This window comes from Lissotriton vulgaris, chromosome 3_1 (assembly GCF_964263255.1).
Source record: "Lissotriton vulgaris chromosome 3_1, aLisVul1.2, whole genome shotgun sequence".
In the NCBI taxonomy this organism is placed as follows: Eukaryota; Metazoa; Chordata; class Amphibia; order Caudata; family Salamandridae; genus Lissotriton; species Lissotriton vulgaris.
The window spans coordinates 1,801,667,096-1,801,694,342 of record NC_141689.1 but is presented as its reverse complement, the minus strand read 5'-3'; the positions used below and the strand labels follow the sequence as shown (position 1 = coordinate 1,801,694,342).

The window sequence follows — 27,247 nt, the reverse complement described above, 5'->3', positions numbered from 1 at the left end:
GTGTGTGTGTGTGGCTCTGGGTGTGGGTGTGTGTGTGTGTGTGGCTCTGGGTGTGTGTGGCTGGCTGTGTGTGTGTGGCTCGGGGTGTCTGTGGCTCTGGGTGTGTGTATGTGGTAGTAATTGCTGTCTGCTGAGCTCGTCCAGTATGGTACAATAGGTCTCACATTTGCGAGAGAATAAGCTATTGGCAATGTAAAATGACAATGCCATTTATTTATCTGTTTTCAAAACCAACCCATAAATAAAAAATTTGTCATTTACAATGCCAATAGCTAACTTTTGCAAAGGCGAAACCGTTGCATTGTAAATGCTTGTTTGTTCTAGTCCTAGATAGCTCCTATAACTGCATAATCTGTTGATTTTTGCTCGCTCCCTTTTTGTTAATATTCCTTGATGCACATCGCACATCTTGGTTCTTTCTATTTCTATGATGTTCTACTTGGAGCGCTACATTGCACCACCGATACACCCTACTCTTCGTGAATGTATTACCTTCTTTATGTTCTGTATAATTGCTGACGACAACGCTCTGATACCCCTTTGGGTCTTGTTCACGCTCTATAAAACTTTCAAAACAAAATAAATACAATAAATTGTTTTGCACCCTCTAACAGCAAAGTAATGGTAGACCGGCAACGGGCTCAGTCAAATCGGGAGAGCTGGAGTTGTTCTCTGAATCAATCTCTACCCTGCCTGGGCCTCAATCAGCAAGAGGCCTACAATAAGATCATGGACTGGCTGACTCAGTGCTTAGATCAAAATATCCCTAAGCAGATAACTGAAAAACCTAACAATGGGTCTGCCCCGTGGAATTCCCCACCTCAGAACTCTAAGGAAAATTGCAAGGTTGCAGAAAGGGAGAGGAGGAAGGATAAGGGAAATCTAAAAAAAACCAAAACAGCCATAAATCCGCCACGCCCAGGCGTCCTATTTTAAAACCAGAATTAACAAGGCTTGTAATATCCCCAGAGCCATGTTTAAGTGACCATAATAGTTGGGCTCTTCCTCCAACACACCTCTATCCGAACCCTCAATTGATAGAAGCAACGATTTAGATATCCCCACATAGTGTATAGGGAGCAGGACAGACCACAAGCTCCACAGCTACAATAATCCAAGATGCTTGGATAGTCCAAGATTGGGCCATACAGTGAACACAGGGTAAAAGATCCTACTTTATACAGACATTCTGTTATTACCCTTCTACCGTGTTTATCTGCAGAGATGCGGCTGAAATCGAATAACTTGCTTCGTGCGAGAATAGCAACCCCTCTAGTCTTCATATCTTGAGTAGCACTTATTAGAGTTGGACCTAGAGTTTACAGCAGATTCCTAGTACCTCTGTCTATATGTGTTTCCTGGAGGCTGTAAATATCTGCCCTCAGAACTTTCAGAGCCTCGGCTACCCTTCTCCTTTTTCCCCACCATTCAGGAAATAGATGTTTATAGTGGCTATATGTAGTTTAGACATAATAAGAGACCCCAGTAACCACCCTGCTGAAGAACCACCCCCCCAAAGGTACCCTCAGCCATGCCTCGTAAGCCCCAGTTAATAACACATGCCTTCAGAATAAACTTTCCACATCTTTTATGCATCAATTCAACTTCTCTACTGTTATACTTCTATTTACTCCCTATCATCATCATGACCTCCTCCTCCCCATGAGCCCCCCCAGACCCAATTCCTCCTCCCTGTATCCCTCCCTCACCCATCCCCAGCCGCTCCGACCCACCCACCCTTTCCACCCACCGTCCGCATGAAGCAATCAGGCTACACCTGGCCAGAGAGATGGCTCCAGAGTGCATCCCTGAACCCACACCCCCGCTCAAATTCCTATACTCTAGTTATCTTGCAGCAAATGAGCGAAAAAGGCTGAAGATATATAGCCCACCCCAACCCGGACCAAATAAACAATAATAAAACATAAGAAAGCAAAAACGTCCCCACTATTGCGATAGTGTTCAGACAGATCGAGAACCTCTCGAGCATACAATATCAAGAACCTAACATAATATATCAAATTGCAACTCATCATATCTAATCATATTTCAAATCAGCAAAGAAGGCAGGCCCCCGCCACGGCATGTAGTACCCGAGCCCAGCCCCAGTTCATCCAAACAGTACACCTTTTGCTTTTGTGGTCAATGAATCCTGTTCTAATACATCACTCATTATTAGGTATCATTTTTAAATGTTAAGGGGCCAAAGGTCTGAACCAACTCCTTTAAATTGGCAAATTGAAAAAAGTCTTAAAATGAAAAAAGGGTTTCATGAAGAAAAATAAAATGACCATCTAGTTTTGATGACAAGAAAGAGAAGCGTTGGCGAAAAAAATACAGAGAAAAGGGTCAAATCATTGAGGTCATGGTTTGACTTTGTCGAACTGTACACTGCACCAGCCTCTAGCCACTGCAGTACACAATGGCCGCCTTACTGGGAGGACAGGACCCGAGCTGCGCCTTGTGGACTAACAAGGCATGGAACAAGAAACAGCTCCTTGGACATCTTCCAACATATGAGATCACCCACGGCCATCAAATTTGGATTTATGTATATAAAGTGCTTTTGAGAGTCCTTGCTTCCCTGAGGCACTTCATGGCAGGACTGAGTACATCATCTGCGGAATAACTAATGATAATTTGTAGGTCAGAATGAAAGCATTGTCCCCTATGCGATGCGCTGCGGTATGATCAGTATCGCGAGAGGCATGCTAAGCATCCCATGCCATGCACTGCACTGCGTACCCAAGGAAATGCAGTCTCCAGGGAGGACGGCGGGCGTTCTCCTAATGGCATATGTCTGCTTTAGTGAATAGAGTATAAGATACAGATCTGTCCTGGTTATTCTCATTTCCGCAATGCAATTATCGTATGAATTAGGATTGTTTTTCAATTTCCTTACTAAAGACAAAAAGTACAAAAAGAGTTGTGTTACTGGGGAGATTATTTTCTTATACCCCAGGTTTTATCCTCCCACTGTATCACTTTAGAAAAGCATAAATAGAAACAAGGCTGCATAAAATATCCACAGCTTTGGGTAAGGCATAAAAATGGTTCCGCTGTGCTGAGCGCATGCTGTCCACTTACCGGCAGGGCAAGATCCGCACAACATCGTTTGGTTTGTAGCCTTCTATACAAACAGCACAATTGTCAAAATCGGACTCTGTTTCCTAGAGTTAAGAAGGACAAAAAAAAAACTAGATCACTAAGATGGACAGCTCATTCAAGCCTCTCTGTCCATAGAGCTGTTTTATACCAAGGCTTGCTTTTAAAAACATATCTGGGAGAAACATGCGATTGTCTTCTAGTCTGACGACAGGCAGCAACAATTAGGATTCCCTTCTTTTACATCGCTGGCCAGGTACTCACAGTACTTTCACACTTGGTTATCTCTACCACAATGAATACAGTCTGCTGAAAGCCTAGAAGATGACAGCAAAAAGGCCAGATGGACAAAAAGTATAGATCGTACTAGAGTGAGTAACTGATGCCTACTCCTATTCCTTCAACACCACAGATAAAGTTACTTGGACCAAGAACTGCTTCTGATGATGGACGTGTTAATACTTGTAGCGAGGGGTACATTTTGTCAACATTCTGGTAGGTGGAAGTGCTCTGGCAAGGCACAAAATGGCCCAGAGCCTCCCATGGATAAAATAAACACGCAGACGCATGAGAGAACAACTCTAATCACATAAATCGCAGTTGGAATGGGTTTTCATGTAAATATTGTGTTGTTAAATGTGAGGGGAACCACTCTGGTGCATGACTCTATCCATTCAATCAATCACATTTTAGGTAGAACCCCGCAGGAAACTGATTAAAAAGAAAACACAATTCAATTTTATAATAAAATACATAAAACAAAGGTGAGAAACACAAAAGTGAAAAAAACACTGAAAAAAAGCCCCCTAGGGCAACAAAACCCCGCATAACAATAAACAATTCCACACAGCTGATTATAGAGATACATATGAGCAGAAAATATGGATGAAACAGCCCCATGGAGAGCCATTTCTAGGACTCCTGAGAAATCAAGTGGCACAGAAGGAAGGGCTCGCCCTCATCCACACTGCAAAGGTGTCTGTGCCGCAGCAGGCATCATCTTAACTGACATTGATGGAAAAGATTTTGAGAATCAATGTATGGCCAGTTAAAAGCCAATGATTTTCTTTTGACTGGCAACAGTTTTGCGTAACATTTTTGCAACCTCAAAGATTGGTCTGGATTTGCTAAGATGACACATTGTACCAATTCCCTTTGAGTATTGGCTTGAATGAGGTTTCAAAGAAGGTGGGCAAGGCAACAGCCATGCCATTAACAATAAGGATATGTTGAATCACTGGAAAGTGAACCACCAGGAGATGGGGCCTAAAGATAAGGAGTCTTCAAAGAAAGTGGTAAAGGGGATTAGGAATTAAATACCAGATGTCATCAGTGAAATTTTGCAATAAAAAAAACTAAGTGAAAGGGCAAAGGAAAAGGATCTCAACTGTGTTTCAATGCTAGAATGTTTTTTTAAATTATCAGTGATGGTCTTATTTTATCATTTAAATTAACTGGTTTGGGGTTTGGCTGCGAGGAAGCAACTTCCACTAAGCTTAGGATGATCAAGAGGATGCGTGAGTTCAGCTTGCACTATATTTTAAGTTTCATAATGATGCACTTGGCATGTGGCATCATTCATTACTTGGGAAGAGCTGGAACAGAATTTCGACTACGATAATGACATCGTCTAATCAAAGAAATGAGACCAAGAAGAGGTCAAAAGAAAACTTAAGTGCTATTGTATTTACTGTCCTCTTCCAGTACTTACATTGATTCTTTCCACTGGTCTCAAAATCCTTACAAGCACATTTTCCTCAGTTCCTTGGAAAAGCTTCTATTATAAACATCGAAAAGGTTTTTAGATGAAAACGAAAGCATGCAAGTTACCTTGTCACCCTTCCTGATGGTTCGGATCTGAAGCTTACTGATTGCCTTCTTTGCTGCATCTCCGAGTCGTCGCTGAAAAAAGGGAGAATTGTTAATTATAAAATGATTGTACAAGCTCAAAAACTACATTTTTAGGACCACGACAAGCAAGGAGAGACACGACAGGTATATCAAGTGAACAATATACAGGGAAATAAATTGGACCCGGCAGAGAGGTGCAAATTAGTTGTGTTGCTTGTTTAAAAGAAGACCAATCATGTGTCTAAATAATATTTCACAGAACAAAATTAAAAGTACTTCAACATGTACAAGATAACCCACTTCACATAGTAATACAGACTATGCGACGCAGTATGAACATATTTCCAGCCTTGAGCTACAATACATTTCCTATGTATAGAAAGGTGAGCAACCCAATATACCCTTGCGGGCTCGGGCAGATATAACAATACATTTCCAGCACTTCTGTTCAGCTGCCATTACCCCCTACTATTCTTCTACCTCTAAATCACTTCAATTTTTCCAAACATCTTCACATGTTCATAGATAGGTACCCAAACGAGGTCATGGCCACGCCTGTTCATGTATGACACGCTCGGCTTCATCATAACTCAGACAAACACTCCTACCATTAAAAGCTTGTATGAACTTCTGAGAATACTGGCTACATTGAAGTTGACCATATCCACCATCAGTTATCCACTTGTGCCCATCACTCTGGTCTGGAGCAATCACGCTCTCTCTTCCTGCGTGCCTCTTCTTCACAAAGGCCCTAAAAAACATCCTATTACCATTAAAGCTTCGACACTATTTGTCAGCTACCCCACTACTACCTAGAATTCCATAGTGATGCGTTACAACACATGACTGGAGTAAATGTAATATGTAGTGCTCATGCCACACATTAAACAAAAAATATTAATAAAGAAATGGCATTTCACTTGCAGCTTATTTCTACGCTTCTTAAAGGGATGACTCCCAACTCTTCATTATTGGTCAGGGAACATTATAATTAGGGCTCCCGTTTTAATGGTATTTTTTTTTAACACTTTTGTCTGTATTTATCCAGATTTACTTTTTGGCAGTCTTATTGGCATTTATTTAGTGTTTTGTGAATAGTGGAGGTGATAACTCGTAAGGTTCTGCATTTATTTAACCGATAAATGTGCACTCATACTTTTGATGCCCGTCAGGTTTTAGCACATTACACAGCCAAAAATAAAAAAATAACGAACCCACATGAAAAAGTTGGCATTATAGAACAGATACATATTGAGATATGCAGTATTTGAATCAAATCTCATTCAGCCATGCATCCAATATATTCAGCTATATGCTTGAAATTAATTAATTTCTGTATGGAAAGTCGCTCAAAACTAGCCAAATTATCTGTCTTTCTCCGCTTTTAAAAATAAATACAGGCAGGAAACAATGTTTTCTGTCTGTATATTTTTGGAAAAATCCGTAAAAACGCAAAACAGGGAGCCCCTAATTATAAGTCAAAAAATGTTTAGTGTCTCAACTTGAGGCACAAGACCAAACTGTTTGCAATGTTTTATCATATGAAATTATTTCGGTTGAAATAGTTTGCTTACATTCAAACAATTTAAATTAGCCAATTTCTAGAGCTCCAGGCCTTAGCTTAGATGCCATATGGTGTATGTGGCTTGCACTGGAAGCATCCATCATCACTAACATCTGCAATAAGGTTTCTCAAGATATTACATCACAAGGAAAAACTAAAAATATTTACACCGAAGCAACACCAAGGGAGGTAGCAGATCCTTCTACGGTTCCCTAAAGCTTGGTGGGTCTCCTTAGGCATCAGACATGCAGCCAGTGATGATCTGCTTTCTAGCTCGGGTCTGGAGGGTAAGGAGAGGGTGGAATTGGCAAGTTATGAACTGCGGGTCTACCTCGCCTTTTACCGAGTGAACTGAGTGAGATGGCTGAAAGGTAGGTGACTCTATACCTTCCCCATTCACCCTCTCTGGGTTCCCGTGAGTCTGTACTGACTAGCAATAAATAAAGGATCTACCTAGTGCTCAGAAGCGGCTTATACAGAGGAGGTCCCAACATGTCTCCTGCTTTCTGTTAGAGAGCAGAATGTATGGCCCTCTATAAGAGGAAATGGCAGGATAAGACTCAGCGCAATTAATATTCTTGGAAAAGACCAGACCTTATGTCACCACCAAAAACAGAGCTTTAAAAAGCAATACTGGGAGGGGATCGCTCGCTACAAGCTTTGGACTGGGCATAAAATGTTTCTGTCCCTTGAAAAGGTGCCTTTGTATTGCCCTTTTTAAGGAAGAAACAAGGATAAGTAGATAAAAAAAAGTGAGAAGGAAGTTTAAGAGGAAAGGTGAAAGAAAGGTAGGAAGAGTGATAAGAGCTAAGGATAAATGGATGGATCGAAAGTGAACGCATAGATAAATAGGTAGATGGTTGAAAAAATAAAAGGATGGCAGTTTGAATGGAAAGGTGAGTGTGAAAAGATGAATAGGCAAAAGGATCAATGATAGATTAATTAATTGCTAAGTGGCTAAGTCAAAAGGATGGACAGATGTTTGCCTGGATGAATGCATAAATGATGGGTGTGTGGACTGATGGTTTGATGGGATGGCACTGAGTTTGATGGAATGTGAACAATTGAATTATGTTTGAAATAATTAATAGTTGACAGCATAGAAATGTGAAATAGTGGCCATTAGCAGTTCAGTGAAAGGAGGAACAGACAGATGCTTGCATTGCAGATTCAAGGGAGGTCTTCTAGGTAGAGTCAGGCTCATTTGATTCTCTTGTATGGGCCATCAGTGCTTTGGTTCAAAGTGGGGGGTATTTCAATTTCCTTGTGCCAACTATAGCCTTGAGACCAGTTTGTTAATTATGAAAATTTAAGTCACATGCCAAAGGTCATATCTGTTATTATGAAAAGTTACAAAGGCAGTAGAGTTGATCTATTTATTGTGAAAAGCATACGCTGAACTCAATAGGTTTTTAAGAGTTGGTTTATGCTACAGTGTGTATACACATTGCCCAATACCATTCTAAGACGGCAGCTCAGAGCTAGGTTTCATTTTTTACTTTACTTTTTTTGCAAGTAAATGTTTGCCATGTTTTGTCAACACCAAAAAATAAAATGGACGGAGTTTTGAAACTTTTCAAACACTTACCCCCAGTCACAGATCTGAGTTTAATCCAGCGCCATTTTGTTTGCCCCGTCACCCCAGTTTGAACCCAGACTTATACAAGTTGGTCTTGACACTGCTCCCCATGGGAACAGTCCAGCCTGAACTGCCAAGGAAGGTCCTTCCTGGACTGGAAAAAAGCATCCTGGGACAAGTTTCAGGGTATCACCCACTCATCATTTAGGCTAGCCTAAATCCAGTGGTGCAGCGAGCATGGGACAAGCATCTGTGCAAAACCTTAGCCACTAAGGGCACACATAGAAACTACACAAAATAAAATGGACAGAGTGTTGAAACTTTTCAAACACTCACCCCAGTCACAGACCTGGGTTTAATCCATCGTCATTTTGATCGCCACATCACCCCAGTTTGCACTCAGCCATATGAAAATCAGTCTTGACCATGCTCACCATGGGAACAGTCCAGCACGAACTGCCTAGCCAGGTTCTCTGTGGCCCAGAAATAAGTATCCTGTGACTGGTTTCGCGGTATCACCCCTCATCAGCCAGGCTAGCCAGAATCCAGTGGCGCAGCGAGAAAGGAATCCACGCCTGGGCATACCCATAGCCACTTAGGGCAAACATAGCAATATCACAACATGGTTTGTCACCATTTTTTATTTATCTGCATTTGCCGATTTAAATTGTATTGAATTTGTATGTGTTTTATTTAAGATGGGGGAGTAGGTGAATGCAAGAATGAGTTAGTGGCTGAATGGATTATTGAGTGTTAGGATGAATGATAGAAAGGGTGCCTCTCAATTAAAAGGCAGATCTATTGGCATTGCAAGCTGCGTATATTACCTATTCAGTTTTTGCAAACTAGGCAGAATGTCGGCTGATGTATGGAAAACCGATGTTTCTGCTAATAGAGGATTTTGCTGGGATTTCCTTTTCATCATTATTTAAACATTTTGAAACCTTTGGAAAGCTCATGGCGTTTGTACAAGAAGTTTAGTACGTTTTCAGAACAAAAATAGTGCAACTCTGCACACCCACTGGTATTATCTGTGTCAGATGGTAATACAAATCTATGCCACACTGAAAAACCCTGATCAAAATATTATACTGTGCTTAACTGCGCTGGTTTTAGAAAGAAGGGAGTAGATATAGTTAAAGCGAGGGTCAAATACATTCACACCACCAGCTTGTGGTAGCTGGAAAACATCAACAAAGGAACTTTTATGTCTCCATCCACTTGTTTTGATTCTAAATACATGACTATGTTTCGCTTAAGTGGTTCGCCTCAGGTAGAAAATACAGAAAATATGGTCTTTGTTAACCTAAGTATGCAAAAACAAGTCCAAACATGTTGTTTAAACTTTCATTTTGCAGCTGCACTTAATGTGTGTTTCTCAGCTTAACCATTTCAGGTTTTATAGGGTCGTTATTGTTACTGCTAACAAGTGGGTATTCACAAAGCAGTCATTTAGACAAACAAAGCAACCACTTTTACACACCTGGTTCTTAGTATAGAAAGAGATGCAAGGTATATGTTTATTACTGAAGAACGTCATTTTGAAAGCGCCATAGCACGGTTTATGACTGCCCCACGCTTGCAGAAATACCAAAACAGATACAACTATCCCTCTATCAAAGGAACACATTTGAAACCCTTCCCAAGTGTTAGCATGATTAAACAAGCATTGACAATAAGTATGGTGTTGGCTGATGACCTTTTGGCGTTGCCAGTGCTTATTCTGTTTCTGAATTTTTTATGAAGGCACGCAGTGTATGAAAACAGTTATCGTGTAAAAGCCAAAATGTATGTTTACTTTTATGTAAAAGCACACACTGTACCAACTGTCCCTGGCACCGAAGGGGACTACTTACTGGGAGTATGTGCACGTTATCCAAGAGCAGAATGTCAACCCACACAGTGAGTTAAGCCAATGGTCAAAGGGGGCTGACACTGTTCCCATGCTGCGGTGGGTGGAAGCAAAACGTGAATGATTCTAGAGCAGACCAATGAATGAAGATGGCTGACTGATTGTCCCTGTACGTAAACATATATACACATTATTCACTTAAAAACCAAAGGTTACAAGGATGTTATAGTTAGGAAATATTTTTTTTAAACCTTTGAAATTCACTGAAAAAGCCAGAGGTTACAGGGATGTTCTAGTTTGACTCCGATTTCACTCATACAAAACCAGTGAAATCCTTCAGTTATTGTTACCCGAGCTAACTATAAAGTTATAGTTAATGAGGTAATAAGCAGTGCATTGCGAGGGTGTAAGTACCCTCGCAATGCACTGCTCATTACCTCATATATTACATCACTCATGCCATGGTGGATGACATCACTGATGACATCATAAAGCGAGTGTGTTTTAAGTGTTTATGGGTGTTAAACATATATACTAATCTACTGCAGAAGTACAATTAGTATAGTAGGTGCCATACTATTGAGTGATGCTACTTCTAACAAATGATTAGAGGCTGTGTGATTGTATGTATCCTTATGTGTATAGGTGTTTGAGAGACTGTCTGGATGTATACACAGGTGTGAGTTGCTGTGTGAGTTGCTGTATTCGAGAGCAAGTGTCTGTGTGAATGGCTCTATGGGTGAGTGAGTGGATGTGTGAGTGCTTGTATGGATGTTTGAATGGGTATGCAAGTGGGTGTGTGAGTGCTTATATGGGTGAGTGAGTGTCTGAGTTCAAAGGCTGTATGGGTGAGGGAGTGAATGTGTAAGTGATTGTGTATGTAAATAAGTGGATGTTTATGCTGCTGTATGGGTGAGTGTGTGGCTCTGTGACTGTACAGGTGAATGACTGGTTGTATTGGTGAGTGAATGGTTGTATGAGTAGCTGTACAAGTGACTGGGTGTGCGAGTGACTATGGAGGACTGAATGGGTGTACGAGTACTGGTATGGGTCTGCAAATGGGTGTGTGAGTGGTTGTAAGAATGGGCGTAGGAGAGGTTGTCCGGGGGTTTGAGTGGGTGTGTGAGTGGTTCTGTGGAAGACTTAATCAGTGACGTCATTGACCAGGTCATGAGTGATGTAATATGTGAGGTCATAAGCAGTGCATTGCAGGGGTGTACGTTCTAGTTAGCTCAGGTAACTATAACTGGTTAATTGCTATGGTTTTGTACATGTGAAATCTGAGCCTAACTAGAACGTCAGTTTGTAACGTTTTTTTTAATGTTATTTGCAAACTATAACATCCCTGTAACCTTTGGTTTTTTTTGTGAATTTCTAAGTTTTTTTAAAATTTTATTTGCTAACTATTAACCTCTAACCTTTCAGAGTAAGTGTGTGAGTTTCAGAGTGTGTGTGTGTGTGTGTGTTTGTCTGTCTCTCTCTCTCAATGAGTGGGTGTGTGAGTGGGTCTGGGAGTGGCTGCATAAGTATCTCACTGGGTGTGTGAGTGGGTGCTTGAGTGTGAGTCAGTCTGTGGGTGGGTGGGTGAGTGAGTGCCTTCCATTTGGCCAGGCTCTGTTTTGACTTTTCTGCCCTCTATTTTCCTTCTTCTGCTCTGTTTTGCCTTTTCTGCTCATTTTTCAAACCCTCTATTATGACTTTCTGCTTGGTTTTGCCTTTGCTAGTTTTTTCTGCCCTCTGTTTTGGCTTTTCGGTTTGTTTTTCTTCCCTCAATCTTGCCTTTTCCGCTAGTTTTTCTGCCCTCTGTTGTGCCTTGTTCTGTAATGAAGGGGCCAGGCGGACCACCTCCCTGGGCCTATTTCGGCCCTGGGAACCCCATTCCCCGGGGCCCAGCCAAAAATCAATGGGGGAGAAGGGCTGATTTCAGCCACGGGGGAACCTCAAAGCCCCCGTGGTCCCAGCCGGCTCCCCAGGTCCTACGGGAGCCGGCATTGCTCCTGCATGCAGGGAGCTGCCAGAAATACAGCTCCCTGTGTGCAGGAGCAATCTTTCATCTGTATCCCTGCCTGCATGACAGCGTGCAGGGAAATAGACAAATATTCTGCTCCCAGCTAGCGGGAGCAGTTTGACAGTTCTGGCTAGCTGGGAGAGGAGTTAGTGTTTGCTCTCACTGTCACAGCTGATGCCAAGCAAAAGCAAACTGCTCAGGTGATAGAAGGAATCAGCCCTGTGGGTGGTGTTCCCCCTCCTTCTGTTTCCACAGGCCGGCCCTGGGGGAGGAGGTAGGACTCAGGGCCGTATATGGACTGGGAGAGAAGGCCAGAGGGAAGATCCTTGGGGTACACTGCAGGCAATGTCCTTAAGTGCGGAAGAGAAGGGAGGCAACCGGATGCTCTGTGTGCATCCTGAAAGGTAAGAGGGGATCCATTTGAGGGCGTTTTGCTTTATGCGGGTGGTCTGGAGTCTGTTGATGAGGGTGTGGTGGGGAAAGGTGTCAAACGCAGCGAAGAGGTCAAGTGCCACCATTTCTCTGTAGTCGAGGAAAGATTTGATGTCAGTTGTGGCGATCAGCGCAGTCTTGGTGGTGTGCTTGTGAGAGTCTAGTAGTTGGTTGAGTTCCAGGTAGTCAGTGAGCTGTTGGTTGATGGCTTTCTTGAGTACTTTGGCCAGGAAGGGGAGCAGGGAGATAGATCTGTAGTTTTTGTGGTCAGTGTGGTCAGACCACTACATTTTTCCATTCGTCTGGGAAGGTTGCTGTGCAGATGGAGGTGTTGAGGATGCTGGTGAGCTCCAAGCTGATATGGTTGGCTCTGAGGCTGAAGAGATGGTACGTGCAGGAGCCAGTGGGTGCCCCAGAGTGGATGAACGACATGATGACAGAAGTGGTCTGCACAGTGAGTGGAGACTAGGTGGTGATCGTTCTGCTGGTTTTTGCTGGTTGCTGGAGTTTGTCGAGGCTGGGAATGGTGGGGGAGGGGATGGAGGGGGGGGGGGGAGGGGGTAGGCAGAAGTTGTTGTAGATCGTGGCTGTTTTGCTGTGGAAGCAGTCCGAGAGGGAGTCGAGGAGTTCTTGGGAGGTATGGATGGTGTTTTCTGTGGCTGGAAAATTCCTTGACAATCTTGAACAGTTCCTTCATGTTGTTGGCCGTGGTGTCTATGGAAACGGTGATGGTTGCTCTCTTGGCTTCCTTGATGCGCTGGAGATCGTTGCGGAGGGCTGTTTTGTGGGCAGCTCTGTCAGAGGGGTCCTTAGAAGCTCACCATCGCTTCTCGAGTCAGTAGCAGTTGAGCTTGGTGGTTCTGAGCTCTGGGATGTACCAGCTAACTTGTTTTGAGGCTTTGTTGGATTTTGCTGGTTTCAGTGGGGTGACTGCATCAGCACATTTGGTGATCCAGATGGTGAACTTCTGGGCAGCCTGGTTGAGATCTGCGGAGGTTTCGGGTTGCGAGGTGCTAAGGGATTGGGTCCATTGAGCCTTGGTAATTTTTCCCCAGCTGCAGTGGGTGGCCCTGTAGTGTTTGGTGGTGGTGTGTGGAGCTCTGCTGGAGATGGTAAAGTAGACAATGGCTTGGAAGGTCCAGGCGAGCTCTGTAGTGTGGCTGAATTTGAGTCTGTCACTGGAGGTAAAGATGGCGTTGAGTGAATGTGTCTGGCTTTGTGCGTGGGTTCGGTGATTAGCTTGGTGAGACTGATGTTGAGGTTTCTAGGTGGAAGGCCGTGTTGATGTCATCGTTGTCAAAATTGAGATAGCCGAACAGGACCTTGTGTTGGGAGTCAATGGCCATGGGGGGGGGTCAAAGAGGTTGGAGATAGCGCTCCATCACGCTGCAGAAGGCTGGTCAGGTTTGCTGGTGGTCTGTAAGCGAGGGTGTCTCATACCGTGGTCATGGAATCTATTTGTAGTCAGTAGTTGAGGTGCTCCATTAGGGATGTGGGTCTGTCGTTGGTGATAGTGCATCAGATGGTTTCCTTGAAGATTATGGCAATGCCTACACCGTGTGTTAGCGTGGTCTCTGTGTATCATCTTGTAGCCGCTGGGTGTGGCGTGGCGATATTAAGGTTTGCAGTGGTGTTGAGCCACGTTTTGGTGATGAAGGCCACGCCCGGGAAAAGGGTGGTGATGGTGTCCCAAGGCAGCCTCCATAAGTAGTCCTAGGAGTGGGAGGAGCTGAGCGGGAGGCGGATGATCGGGCAAAACGACGGGAGCAGGAAAACGGCAATGAAGAACAACGGCGCAGTTGGACCTAACAAACCAAATACCAGCACAAAGTAATTAAAATTACAGAATACATGGGAAAAGCTAATCCAAAGATGACCAAAAAAAACAGGCAAATTAATAGTGGGTAGACTGCAGGCTGTGGAACTGGGAAGCAGAGTCCCGGTCTCGTGGAGCCAGGCAGGGGACCGGCGCAGAGAATGGAAGTCAATGGTCTACTCTGTCACTCAATTAAATTAAACTCATCTTTGAATTCATGTTTCCATTTATCCATTCAGTGACTCATTATTGCATTCGCCCTCTGATACAACTGCGAAAAAACACAAACTCAACAACATATGCAAAGTTAATTAAAAATAGTACAGGTAGAAAAAAAGAAAATATGCTGCTAGCTAAACACAGCAGGCATATGCTTGCACTAACTAAACTAACATAGCAGCAGGTGTCCGTATTACAAAGGCTTTGTAAATGGTCTAACATTAATTTAAAGTTCAAGCATGGCCGTAACATTTAGAACCAAAGTCTTGGACATCTTGGCATGGTGAAAACAAATGATACACTTTGAATAACAGAATTTCAAAATTATCTCTTGGTTTAGAGGAAGTGGTTGCTTGGGATGTGGCAGACTGTAAATGAAATTAGTGCAAAGCAAGTGACCTTTTAACACTGCCTGGAGAGCTGTAGGTATCCTCTTAAAACACATTAAAATAAAAAGAGCAGAAGCAAAGTAATGAAAGGGGAACTATAAAATGGGGAAATTCAAAGGAAATGTGGTCATTCACAGAGTAAAAGACTGATGTGGACTGAATCATTACCCCATGCAGTGCACTGTTATGGACTTTGGCAGACCAATGGGAGAACAGAGATAATCCAAAATCCATCTGTTTATCTATCTCTATACATATAATATACTTATTAATTATTACAGTACAAGTCTTCTCACACTAGGGGTTGTCAAAGGCAATATCAAACAACAAAATCATAATTTCTTACACAGGTAATCTGTGACATTTCATGTTACAAAATGCAGATCTGTAGAATTTAATACAGCTAAAAACAATTTGCCCTTAAATGCCTATTGATTTTAACATACACTTTTTCCTACCAATATGTGGAGCCTAATGCGTTTAGCATAACTTTTCAAGATAAACAGATTAAACTTACAGCAACAGAAACATTGCTTCCTAGTAAACCAATCAGGCATGTCACAATAAAAAGTTAAACAAATGAGAAAATCTTTACATACTGCTCCGAACCTCAGTGTATAAAGGTTCAAACTTAAAACCGTCATACAAAGATTAAAATATAGCTTTAGGTAAAGTGTGGCAGCGATTCAAGTAGCAGGGGTCCTAGCAACCTCTTTGATTTTTTGATCAGCTCTTGATAGAAATTTGGTGAGTGGGCTGGTAAGAATTGTGTCCTTAGGATTAAAACATGAAATTACATTCTCTCTGCAGGAGCAAATGCCCGGGTGGTTATAGGGCACTCTTAAAAGGGCTCTCCTTTCCCTTAAAAGTTTAGGACACTTTTAGAGTATCTGGTCAAGGTCCTCTGGAGCTGTCCTACATAGGCGACAGGAGTTTGAGTTGTCATTCCGAAGTCAAGGCAAATGTGCTAAAGAGTAGGAAGATGACTTTAGATACATCCACCATTCAGCCTCTAAATGATACTGGGGTTTAATAGTTTGATCGGCATTTCATAACATTCCGAGCAAGATCTGCTTGCTAGATATCGCCTTGTCCTCTGCGGTCAAGATTTTCTTCATTAAGCAGCTAATAGATTTTTTGAAGCCACTATAAGACACTGTTTGCTCCCAAAGTGATTGTGAACCCAGGGCATAAATGGCAGGGTCTAAATAGATAGGGGGTTGGGTTTTTCTATTTTCTGTTGTTTCTGCTTACCCTTTCCATACCATGTACGAGCACTTGACTGATTTTACCTTGAGCACTGAATCTACGTCTATAATGGACTTTACTTGATTGCACGTCTTGATTTTAAAGGTGCACGGCTAAAATGTACATGGAGATGTTTGTATGCCTTTCCTATCTGATCTCAATAAAAACAGTTAACCACATCGCTTCGGCGGCTATTCCGCCGCAGCGCTAAGGGGGCGGGGCGGCAGAGCGGCGGCCGCATGCTGGTGACGGAACCACTCCGTCATCAGCCGCGGTTGGGCTGAGCTAATGACGGAGCGGTTCCGTCATGGCCCCGCCCGCTCAATAGAACGCGCCTCGCAGGCGCGGCTTGCGGGCCATGACGGAACCGCTCCATCATCAGCACAGCGCCACCGCAGCTGATGACGGACCGGTTCCGTCATCAGCATAGTAAGGGTTAAACCATAAATATAGTGTTACTGAGGTGTCTTGGCTTTTTGATATTCTGTCCACAGAGCTTAAATTAAAGGATTATATATTGCGGTCTTCAGTTTTATATTTTTATTTAAGCCCCCTTCCTGATAATTGTTTGTTTTACCAGTCCAATCTCCAGCAGGATCGGAGCACGAGAGACGTTGTAACTCCTGCTTATGTGGACGGAAGGAGCCTTTAGCATCAAACAGAACACCAAGGGATTGTACTCTTTTACACATTCCAGGGGCTGGCCTTTGTAAGACCCAGATTTGCTTGTGCTGTATTCTACTTCTGATTGTCATTGCCTTGTTTTTTCTGGTTAATTATCACACAAATGGTTGAGGCATAGCAGTAAAATTCTGAAGACTGATTTTGTTTGGCTAAGCAGTAATCCATCATCAGCGTACAGCAGATTGGAAATGTGTAACCTTCCTAATTTCGGCGCATGAGAGTTTACAGCGCCCAATGCTGCCAGGCATATGTTTAACAGTACGGTGCCAGGGGGAGGAGCCTAGCCTGCAACCATGATGGCCGCCCAGTCCTTCGGCTCCGCCGACCTTTCCACTTTCCTCCCGTCCCGTGGCCTATCCTGACTTCCATTCCGATTCTAAGTCGAATTTTCGGGCATGGGAGAGGACCCCGGCTCCGATGGTGTGTCTTCCTACGTCCTCCCTGCGGTGGAAGCGGTGTAGCGTTCTCGCCATCTACCAGACGCCGCCCGGCGCGGAGGGGTCTTTGTTCCCCGAGATCGACTGCCTTCATCCACAACAGCGGCCACAGCAGACGGGGCCGAGCCGGCCTACAGAGTGCGGCAGCTGAATCAGGTCTTCCCTGCTACTTTGTATTCCGCCTCGCCTTGCTCCGCTTCCCACGGGGGGCACGCCGGCTGCGGTCGCAACAGTGTATCACCGCCCGGACTTGTTGCTGCCTTTGTTCGTCTCTTGCCTCGCTGTGTGATGGGGTGGGAGCCATTTTGAGGACAGAGCAACCGCAATTTTCTTTTCACGATCCCGGATTACACCTGGTGACACGGCCGCAGCTGACGCTCTGTATACATCTGCACAGGGCACGATGGTCTCTGTTTCTGTTGTGCCCCCGGCCCGGTCATACTGCGTGGGACACCGGCGAGGTGCTCAGCTTGGCTACGGAGACGTAGATGTTCAGCCTGGGGGGCCGCCACGAGTTTTTGAGCCCCGTAAACTGGGAATTGCTGCATCCTTCCCTCCTACGGCACCAGTGCGGATTGTAGACATTCTGGAAGCCCTGTATGCCTTTCGCACTGCTTTTCGTGACAACGCCTGTGACCTTGGGCACCGCCTGGAAGCTGCTCTCTCTGCTGTGCCTCTACCAGACTTGGAACATTCACGAGTGCGGGACACTGCGCCACATCTGGTGTCCGACTACTGTGGCCCACCTACTCATGTGTACTCGATGGAATGGAAGGTATGTGATCCCGAGATCCTTGAGACGCTGTCTGTGATGGAAACGCAGCGGTCTGATGTCTGTGCGCTGTTTCAGGGCAAGGGGTCTTCTTTACAGACGCCATGTTTTGATACTCCTTTGTGGTCTATTGGAGGTGCTTCCTACATTCCTCTGCAACTGCTGTTACTGCCCGTGCCGGGTGGTTCATGTACTATCGTCACCTACATGGCTGAGTTTCGGATAGACTTTGATGGACAACCCCCCGCACGGATGTGGTCACTCTGCTCGCTCCCCTCTTCCAAGAAATCTACCATGAGACTAGACTGTGTCGCTGCTTCGCATCGCAGGGGGCAAGGATGAGGTTCTCTCCTCCTATTTTCGGACTGATCTTGCTTGTACTGCTGGGATATTGATGGACTGCCGGGGTCATTGCATATAGGTATTGTGTTGGTGGCGGGGTCTGGGACTGGGCGGCCGGTGTGATATGTACTAGTAGTTTGGGTTTTATCACTGTGGCCCTCCTCCGGTCTTTTGTGAATGCACGCTTGGAACTGAGTCTTCCCACCGGCTACTTTATTCGCTACTTCATTTGTGCCGATGCTACTCGGGGTGGGGGATGCTTACGGGGCTGGTGGAGACCGGGATTATGCGATATATTCCTCCTCCTCTCTCTTTTTTGAGAGTCGGCGACTGGGAGGTTCTCTCCCACTCTCCAGACTCTCTTTTCCCACTTGGGGGTTCTTTTGGGGCGACAGGCATGCCTATTGGGGGGGGGTGGGCCGTGGCCTTCCGCTGGTATGCAGGGTGGGGGGATGGGATGTGTTCTATGTTTTTTCTTTGTCTCTATGGCCCTCTTTCTCTTTCTTTCTCTCTTCTTCTTTGGTCTCTTTCTCTTCTATGTTCCTTGGGGTCGGGGTCTGGTGATAGTAGGGAGTTTATTGTGTACTAACATTCTGTGGTGTAGCGTTTGCTTTTAGTTCCTGGATGGTGGCCTCCTGTTTTCTTATTAATGCTTTATTCTTTAACGCCTCCTTCTGGGTGCTCCTTTAACGGTGATGTTTATCCTGCTCAGTGCTCTGCTTCGACTCTTTTCGTAGTTTACTACAGGTACTCGACAAAATCATAAAACTAAACCTTTTCCTATCCTGATGTTATTGTTCTATGTTTTACCCGACACTTCTCACTCAGAGATTGCTTCAACGGCGTTCTGCCTATTGGTTTTTCTTGTATCCAATTCTAATATGTCATAGCGGCCGGCCTCGAGGGGTTGTAGGCAGACGCTGTGTACTGTGCATTTCACAAAATAAAGGTTTAAAAAAAAACAAAAAAAAAAAAAAACAGTACGGTGCCAAAACACACCCTTGTTGTAGACCCTGTTGGGTGTAGATTTTCCTACACAGAGAGGTCCTACCTCCTATCTTTACTCTAACTCAGGTGTCAGAATAGAACAGCTATATTGCTTTTAGTAGACGAGGCGGAATGTCACAGCATACCAATTTAGCCCAGAGGAAATTCTGTTGGACGCGGTGGAATGCGGTCTTAAAATCTACAAAGCTTAGATAAAACGGTTGGTTATTTGTTGTCATTTTGTCTGATGTAATAGGAGAAAGCCAGGATGTTCGTTGTAGTGCTTGTTCCGCATATAAAACCTGCTTGGTTTAGTGTGTAATTTGACTGTCCTCTGCGGTTTCTTTAACTCCTTTGATAATATTCCTGAGAAGTATTTGGCTTTATTATAGAGGAGGGTGATAAGGTGATAGTTTTCTGGTTGCTGCCAGTCCTCCACTTTAAAGCTCGGGTTAATTATTGAGGCCCTCCAGTCTGTATTGTTTTGGGTCTGCAAAACCAAAGATATATTGGCTGCTCAAAAAGTAGGCATAACTTTATACATCACCTGTGGAATGCTGTTGGGTCCTAGACCACCATCTCGTCAGCCTCCTTGATCTCCTGAAATATTTGCTCATGAAAAAAAATTGCCAGGTATTCAATACTGGTTAGATGTATTTTGCTTGTTGAGGCATAATACAAAGGAGATGACTCAATGTTTGTTTTTCCTTCATCGTGAGGTGGGGCGCTGGCTAATTTAGAGCCAGAATTTACTGGGTTAGTCTCATTCCCTGTTTGAGCCTGTGATGCAGTAGAAAGGCCTTCAATATAAAGGGCTTAATTTTCAAAGTGATTTTTCTTCAAAGATGCTTTGCTATTCTCATCTTTGGAGGAAATATTCTCTGCTTTAGGGTTGAGTTTCAGTGTGTTTGTCTCATAGGGTCCTAGAGCTATGGCAGCAGCCACACTTTCCATGAGTTTCCAGGAGTTATTGGCAAAAACCTTCGTTATTAGCCATTTGATTTAAGACTATAGCTAAATAGTGTGCCTCACTTGTTTCGGAATGTTGGATTCGTTTTATTTTGGGGTCGCTATTCAAGACATTCCTAGAAATCTTTGGAGTTCATCTTCCCACTAATGAATAGAGTATAGGCCTAAAAAGCCTGCTCTCTCCTTCTGTAATCTGTGAGATTTTATCCAACAAAATACTTTTCTGTAGGCTTAACACAGAGTAATAACAATCTACCCATAAATGCCTATTGACTGGAAGTATTGCTTTTCACAATCAATCTGTCAAGCCTCCTGCCTTTATGGCATCCTTTCATAAGGCTTTTGGCCTTCATCATTGGCTTGTCACCATAACCAACTCAAGCCCATTGTACTAAGTGTATATTTTCCACAAGGCAACCATCCGGCATAGTCATAAAAGCACAAATGTTTACAAAATGAAAGTCAGAAAAGCAATATATATCTCTTTTGCGAACGCCGATGTTTCATTGCAAGCAGACCAGATCTCTGGCATCAGACAATGTTTCCAGTTTACCAAAAAGGCATATAGCTTGTTACCATAGCCAACTCAGGCCTACAGCTTTGACAGCAAGCACATAAGGCAACCATTATACACACAGTCACAAAATTAGAAATGTATGCAAAATGACTGGACTCATCAAAAAAACTCTCTCCCATAAAACGGCCTAACAAATATCCTCACAGAACAAACCTTCTATAACCAGGGTTTGTCACACTGGTTCACCAAAACAACTTTCAAATAGTAGGATAATGATGAGATTTCATTTAACAAAATACCTATATCTGTAGGCTTTCATATAGAGCAATAAAAACCCACAATTTAATTTCCTATCAACTTTAAAATATTATTTTCACAAAAATGATATCAGCCATACTGCCTTTATCATATTTCATAACAGATCAGACCTTCAACCATAATACTGGCTTGTTACCGTAACCAACTCAGTCCTGCAGCATCGAGTATAAACTTTGCCACACGCCAAAAAGTGCAATACCAGCATTCTTCTTAGTGGAAGCACAAATTCTGCCAATCAAATCCTGTACCCAGGGAATCCAACATGTAGATGGAGCTTATGCCGCTCTCTCATTAGCGCTCACTTTTGCTGATAACATAATATCATGTGTTGTGAAGCCAGACCTAAAATCTATGCAGATTTGTGTAGCCCGAGGCTCCAAAACAAAACTGCACTCTGAGGTCTAAAGTTAATCCTCTCTCATCTGTGCTGCTGCCAGAGAAAAACAAACACTGTAAATGATCTGGTTATCTAAAACACTAATAGCCTTACAATGTCATGCGTGGGCTATTGAAAGTTCAAACTCAGACAACCATACTGCTCCTGGTAGAGGCAGCTGGATAAATACACCAAAACATTATCACAGCTGGGTGGAGTGCAAGCACTGTTTTGTGAAAGAACACAATCTCTGCCCATCAAAAGATGTACTCCTGGCTACCAATATGTGGGCGGAGCTAAAGCACCTCCTCAAAGCCATTTTTTAGGTTGAGCATATGTCTGAAAACGGCTGCAGTGTCAATCCAGACCTAAAAAGGACTAGATCTTTATTACGTCGTCATCACTTAGCATTTGCAACACTTTCTAAAGTAAATAATTGTGCTGGAGTAAATACAGGTCTTGTGAAACAAGTGTGTACTTAAAGACTCCACAATCCGTTACTCTGCAGGATAGTGATGCCTTCCTGAAAACATGGACAAAAATCTAGCCGAATATGCCACATTTTATCCTCGAACCTAGCCACAATCATCCCTGGTACAAAACTCAACAGAAGCTAAAGTCAAGTTGTCTAATGAAGCACAGCAGTACTATGAGTGACGAATAAGCTGCCCAAGTCCGATTTCGGGCAGAGGTACTAAACCCAGTCGACAATCCCTGCTAGAAACCCCTCCATCGTCCTACACTACAATGGAGTGAATGCCACTCTTCCAATGTCTCCCAGCCCTTAATCGGGCCCAGATCTACAATATTAAGACGATGAAAGGAGTTTCAATTCAGGGGCACCTCGCTGGTAGCCCATTCTTATCAGGACGTTATAGTGCGAAAGGCAACACATTTCTAAGAAATAAAACCTAGGAAACTTTCATGGTAGAAAACTACATTTAGGTTTCATAAAATAGCCTTCAGTAATTTGTAACAAGCTATACTTTGAATACCAGCTGCTGCTTTAGACATTTTTATACACATACTTTTATGTGTACCAATAATACTGTGCGATACCTCAATCATCTCAATGATGTGAAGGAGGCATTAAGTGGGTTCCTCGTAATAGAAGGAGTATTTTTAAACATACACAACACACTTCAGTATATCCAGTTTTAATTTCAGAAGTGTAAGCCTGGTAAGGAATGGGAGATGAAGTAGGGTGTGTTTTCCAGGAAAGGGGGAGCTCACGCCACACCATCCAGAGTGCGGCAGGAATAGCTATTCCCCGAGTTTTGTTTGAAGTCGCTTATTTGTTTGCAATCGGTTTTATCTATAAAAATCAATGCTACCAGACATTTTACTAAAACAGCCTTCAATATTCAACACGGCCATTTCAATAGCCTTCTAACAATTGTGACTAATGTCTTTAGGTTCTTAGGTAAAACTGTAGCAAAATATGCTTTATTTTCAGCAATGTAATCTGATCACATTGCTAATTTAAACACTGTCATTTATTTTCTTTCCAATGTGCTTTTCATGACATTTTAACTGTGTTAATTGCTCAAATAGGTGATTTAGGGCGCATTTACAATTGTATGGGCACAATTAATTTAATATGCTACCATTATGTTAGTTCAGGCTTTGTTTAATTCAAGAAATGTAAGTTTTTATAAAAGTAAATTAGTGATACAGGATATAATTTACCACAGAGTTATTTACAATCCATTTACTACTACTTTATTTTCGCTCATGATGTTAAGATATGGATCCGATCAAATGCGCTTTGGGATAGAGAATGTGCTTAACTCAATCAGCTGTATTATTTGATTCTTTGTGGTAAGTGTTAAAGGCCCCAGGTTGGTGCATTCTATAGCCATCATGTAAACATCAGTATCCCACACATAAGTTAAGGATTGATATGAAGTGTAAAAATGTCCTTGCATTAGGGTCCATTTTCAACAAATGGCCTGAACAAGTGAAGGACAAATTTAAATACAGGTCTAATCAATGAACATGACAGATGTTTCCTGGATTCATTTAAATTCAAAAGATTGTGTTTGAAGGAGGCATCTGTGTATGTTACTGACAAGCTAGGCAGTGGAGCCAACATCACAAAGTACTGCTGACATGAGGTTTTTTTTAAACCCTCCACAAATGATTCAGACATGGGGCACGATTGAAAGAAATAAAAAGTATTAAAAAAAAGCAGAGCTGCTAATACTGTATTATTTTCTGATACGGTTGCCATGTTTAAGTCAGGCAAAACTGGCCTGCTCGCTCCTCCGTAATCACCTCTGATAGAGAAAATGAAGCATGGATAGTTTGAATGGAAGGCCTATCTCTTCCCACTGTACATAGTAGTACCACCTAGGGTAGCCAATAGTTCCTAGGTAAGAAGGGAGACACATCAAGATTATGAAAAAGAAAAAAGGATAACATCAATAGAAATAAATTTTAAAAAAAAACGTAGTTGGCCATTAGAATCCTGACATTGCCACTTCAGCCTTGTACTAAAAGAAGACTGAAAAACGGAATATCATGTACTGTTACGTTACGTTTTTTCGTACTGCGCATCGGTGATTACCACAACTAAACTGTAAACCAATATCTACGTAAATGGAATGATCCAGCCAATCCAAAAACCTTGGCAAATTTATAATGAATATACAGCAATCTTTTCACCTCGTCTTCCAAATAGTGGTGTCTGCCTAAGTCTGGCCGCAAACCAGTTCAAAGAAACCCTTGTATTCCCAGTGCTGTCAGTTCAATGCCTATATCACTAGGAAACGTAAATGGACAGCATTTGTCCAACATTCATCAAGCTTGGGGTGCGTGGCAAGCAGACACACTATTTTGATATGGGTTGAGCCATGTAAATAACCATTAAACCTACAGAATGGTGGATCGGTGGCCAAGAAGGATAAGAAACACTTCTTTTGTCACTGTGATGTAAAGTTTTCCAGACTGCCGACAACAAGATGCTGATTATCCAGAATGCTATCTCTCATAAAAACCTACGACCCTTTTCCCCATATATATATATATATATACCCATTTGCCTCTTCCAATATTCTGAACGACGGTCTGGAATAGACACATGGGACTGGGCAGACAAAGGTGTCATCACGTTTGGGAACCTTCTTGAGTACATGTAGGAGAAACAAAAATGTGTCTGAAGGTGCTGCGATCTTTGCTTGCTCTCTTGAAAGAGCAAGGGATACATGTAAACCCGCTGCCACCCCTAGACCCCAGCTGTGGTGCCTTCATGAACCCTCACAACACGATGTCTCCTTTGGTGTATGAAAAACTCTTGAAAGAGGGTGTAGCAGTGGGCGGGTGGCAGCCTGACAGCAAAACCCAACCAGCACATAGTGGTACAGTTGAGCTGTGTGCTACAGCTGGAGTGAGGAGCTTGTAAGTAGACGTTGGGGGAGCGGTGTGCAACTAGAAATTTGAAGGCACAGAGACTTTGGAGTTGTGTGCCACTGTTTACATGCAAACTTTAACGGAGAGTTAGATACTGGAAAAGATGAGATTCTGTTGTCTAAATACATCAGAGAAGGAAGTGATGCAAAGGACGCCTGGTAGGTCTGACGAGCTTGCCAGGTGTATATTTCTGTCCACAAACGTGAGAAAAGGCAAGCAATGAGGTCCAGTGAATGAAAAGCTTCTATTTTTATAGGTCAAGCTGCATGATATTGACCCGATGGTATTGGAGGCATAGGTGCATGGTTTTGACTCTATGGTATTGGAGGCATAGCTGCATTGTATTGACCAGATGGTATTGGAGGCATAGGTTCATGGTATTGACTCGATGGTATTGGAGGCATTGGTGCATGGTATTGACCCAATGGTAATGGAGGCATAGTTGCATGATATTGCCCCGAAGGTAGTGGAGACATAGGTGCATTATATTGGGGGGCATAGGTGCATGGTATTGACCTAATGGTATTGGAAGCATAGGTACTTGGTATTGACCCGATGGGAATGAAGGCATAGATGCATGGTATTGACTCCAGAGAACGCTAAAAGTTTATATACTACGCTGATGTAATTGACAATTGCGATTTTATACCTGCTTGAAGTACACTAAAAAGCCTTTGCATTATTACTTTAACCCACTGCCATTTTATTATTCTGTGTGTATATTGCACAATTTAGTCTCATTATTCTAGTAGGTGTATCCTCATTCTGAAGCGCGGCACAGTGAAGCGAAAACTGCAGAAATTTGTGAAATCAGCTGTTTTATCCTAGCTTACTGTAATAAGTGTCAAGGTCTTCTTGCATTCTTCCCACAAGAAGAGCCTAACACTTGCTCATTAGTGCCTATCTGAAGTATTGTTTCATCACATATTCTTTCTTTCATTTGTTTGTGTTGGGATGGAAAAGACCCTCGCATGGTGACAGACATGCACCCCTGCCACCGTGCCACAGCTGCAAAGCGACCTGGAGACCTTGTACTGATTAATGTTGCCATGTGCGCACCCAGATAATGCGTGAGCACCATGACATTGGCCTGTCTCGCAGATTGCGTTCTTCCTGAACCTTGAGGAGAGCCTACCCTCATGATGGTGAAAGGCTACTGCCTTTACAAGGCGTTAAGCCGCACAGACGGGGAGGCCGCCGCATACCATGTAGTGATCAGTAGAAGTAAAACGTGCCTTTTTACCTATGTCACTGGAATGAGGTTTATAGGCTCACTCATGTAAAGTTCCCCTGTTGTGTGCTTACTTCACCCATGACCTACATCAAGTTAGCATGTAGTGCTGTGCAGCGCACATGTGGCTGCATGAATGTCCTGAGTGTATGTGTGCCTGTGAATGGAGCAATACATGGAGGACTTTAAGTTACATTTTGGGAGACCTAGGGCTGACTGGAGAAGCATGTAGAGATAGAGGAATCCCCCAGACAGATTTGTGGATTGTGGCACTCCTGTGCGCTGGATTGGACACGGATACTGGAGGAAGAAGAGACGGACTCCTTAGTACACTTCAAAGTGTGCTTTTTTATTCAGGGAGTGGTCCCTGCAAAGGGGCTTAGGTACATCTCAGGAAGGAGATGGGCTGATAAGAGAAAGAGTAGGGCTGAGGCCCTGGGGTAACCTTTTGATGCTCATACTGCTGTGGCGGACATCCAGGTGTGAGCCACTAATCTAGAACATGGCCTGTGTTGTGGGTCTATGAGTTGGAATCTGTCTTGCATTACAGATTGCTTTCTGGAGGAAGGGCAGGACAGAAGAGTGGACACGTCAAAAAGAAGCAGCCCAGCATCACAAACTTCAAAGACTCGGACCCTATATCACATTTCGTGTCTGGAAATGCAATGTAAGAAGAGGAGCTCAAGGCCCCCAAAACTATCAACTGCTAATCAGCCATTCGGGGTGCGAGGTGGCAACGCACTGCAAGACTTCTGGCTGTGACCAGTGGGCTGAGGCCTGCCAGTCTCCCAGCTGGGTGAAGAGGCATCACCCAGGAAAATCCAAGACCACCTATCCCTGAAGCACCAGTGGCTGCCGACTTGCCTAGACCAGTGTGCCCTGTGAGGGAGAGGAGAGTGCTGGAGGGGACAAACTCCAGTAGAGGATCCTAGCGAGTGTATTCCTCCAGCGAAGTGTGGGGAGATGCTGGTACACCCATCAGGTCATCACCCGTGTGCAGGTTAAGGTCAGTGTCCCCATAGGCCAGAGGGTGCCACAGTCAAGAAGCCACGATTGTCATCCCTGCTGTACAGTTCAGGCCATAGTCTGTGTGCAGAGTGAAGTCAGAGACCCCGTATGGTGGGGGGCCACCATGAAGAA

The 27,247-nt window shown here is 43.5% G+C and overlaps 1 protein-coding gene across 1 annotated transcript in view; it reads right to left on the bottom strand.

Annotated features, from left to right (window-relative positions):
- RNF150 (ring finger protein 150) overlaps positions 1-27,247 on the bottom strand; it is a 327,496-nt gene that overhangs the window by 82,333 nt on the left and 217,916 nt on the right. The window contains exons 3-4 of the mRNA XM_086962230.1: positions 4,936-5,007; positions 3,088-3,170 (exon numbers count right to left, since the gene is read on the bottom strand). Coding sequence (XP_086818356.1) covers positions 3,088-3,170; positions 4,936-5,007 — 155 coding nt within the window. The remainder of the gene's footprint in view (positions 1-3,087; positions 3,171-4,935; positions 5,008-27,247) is intronic.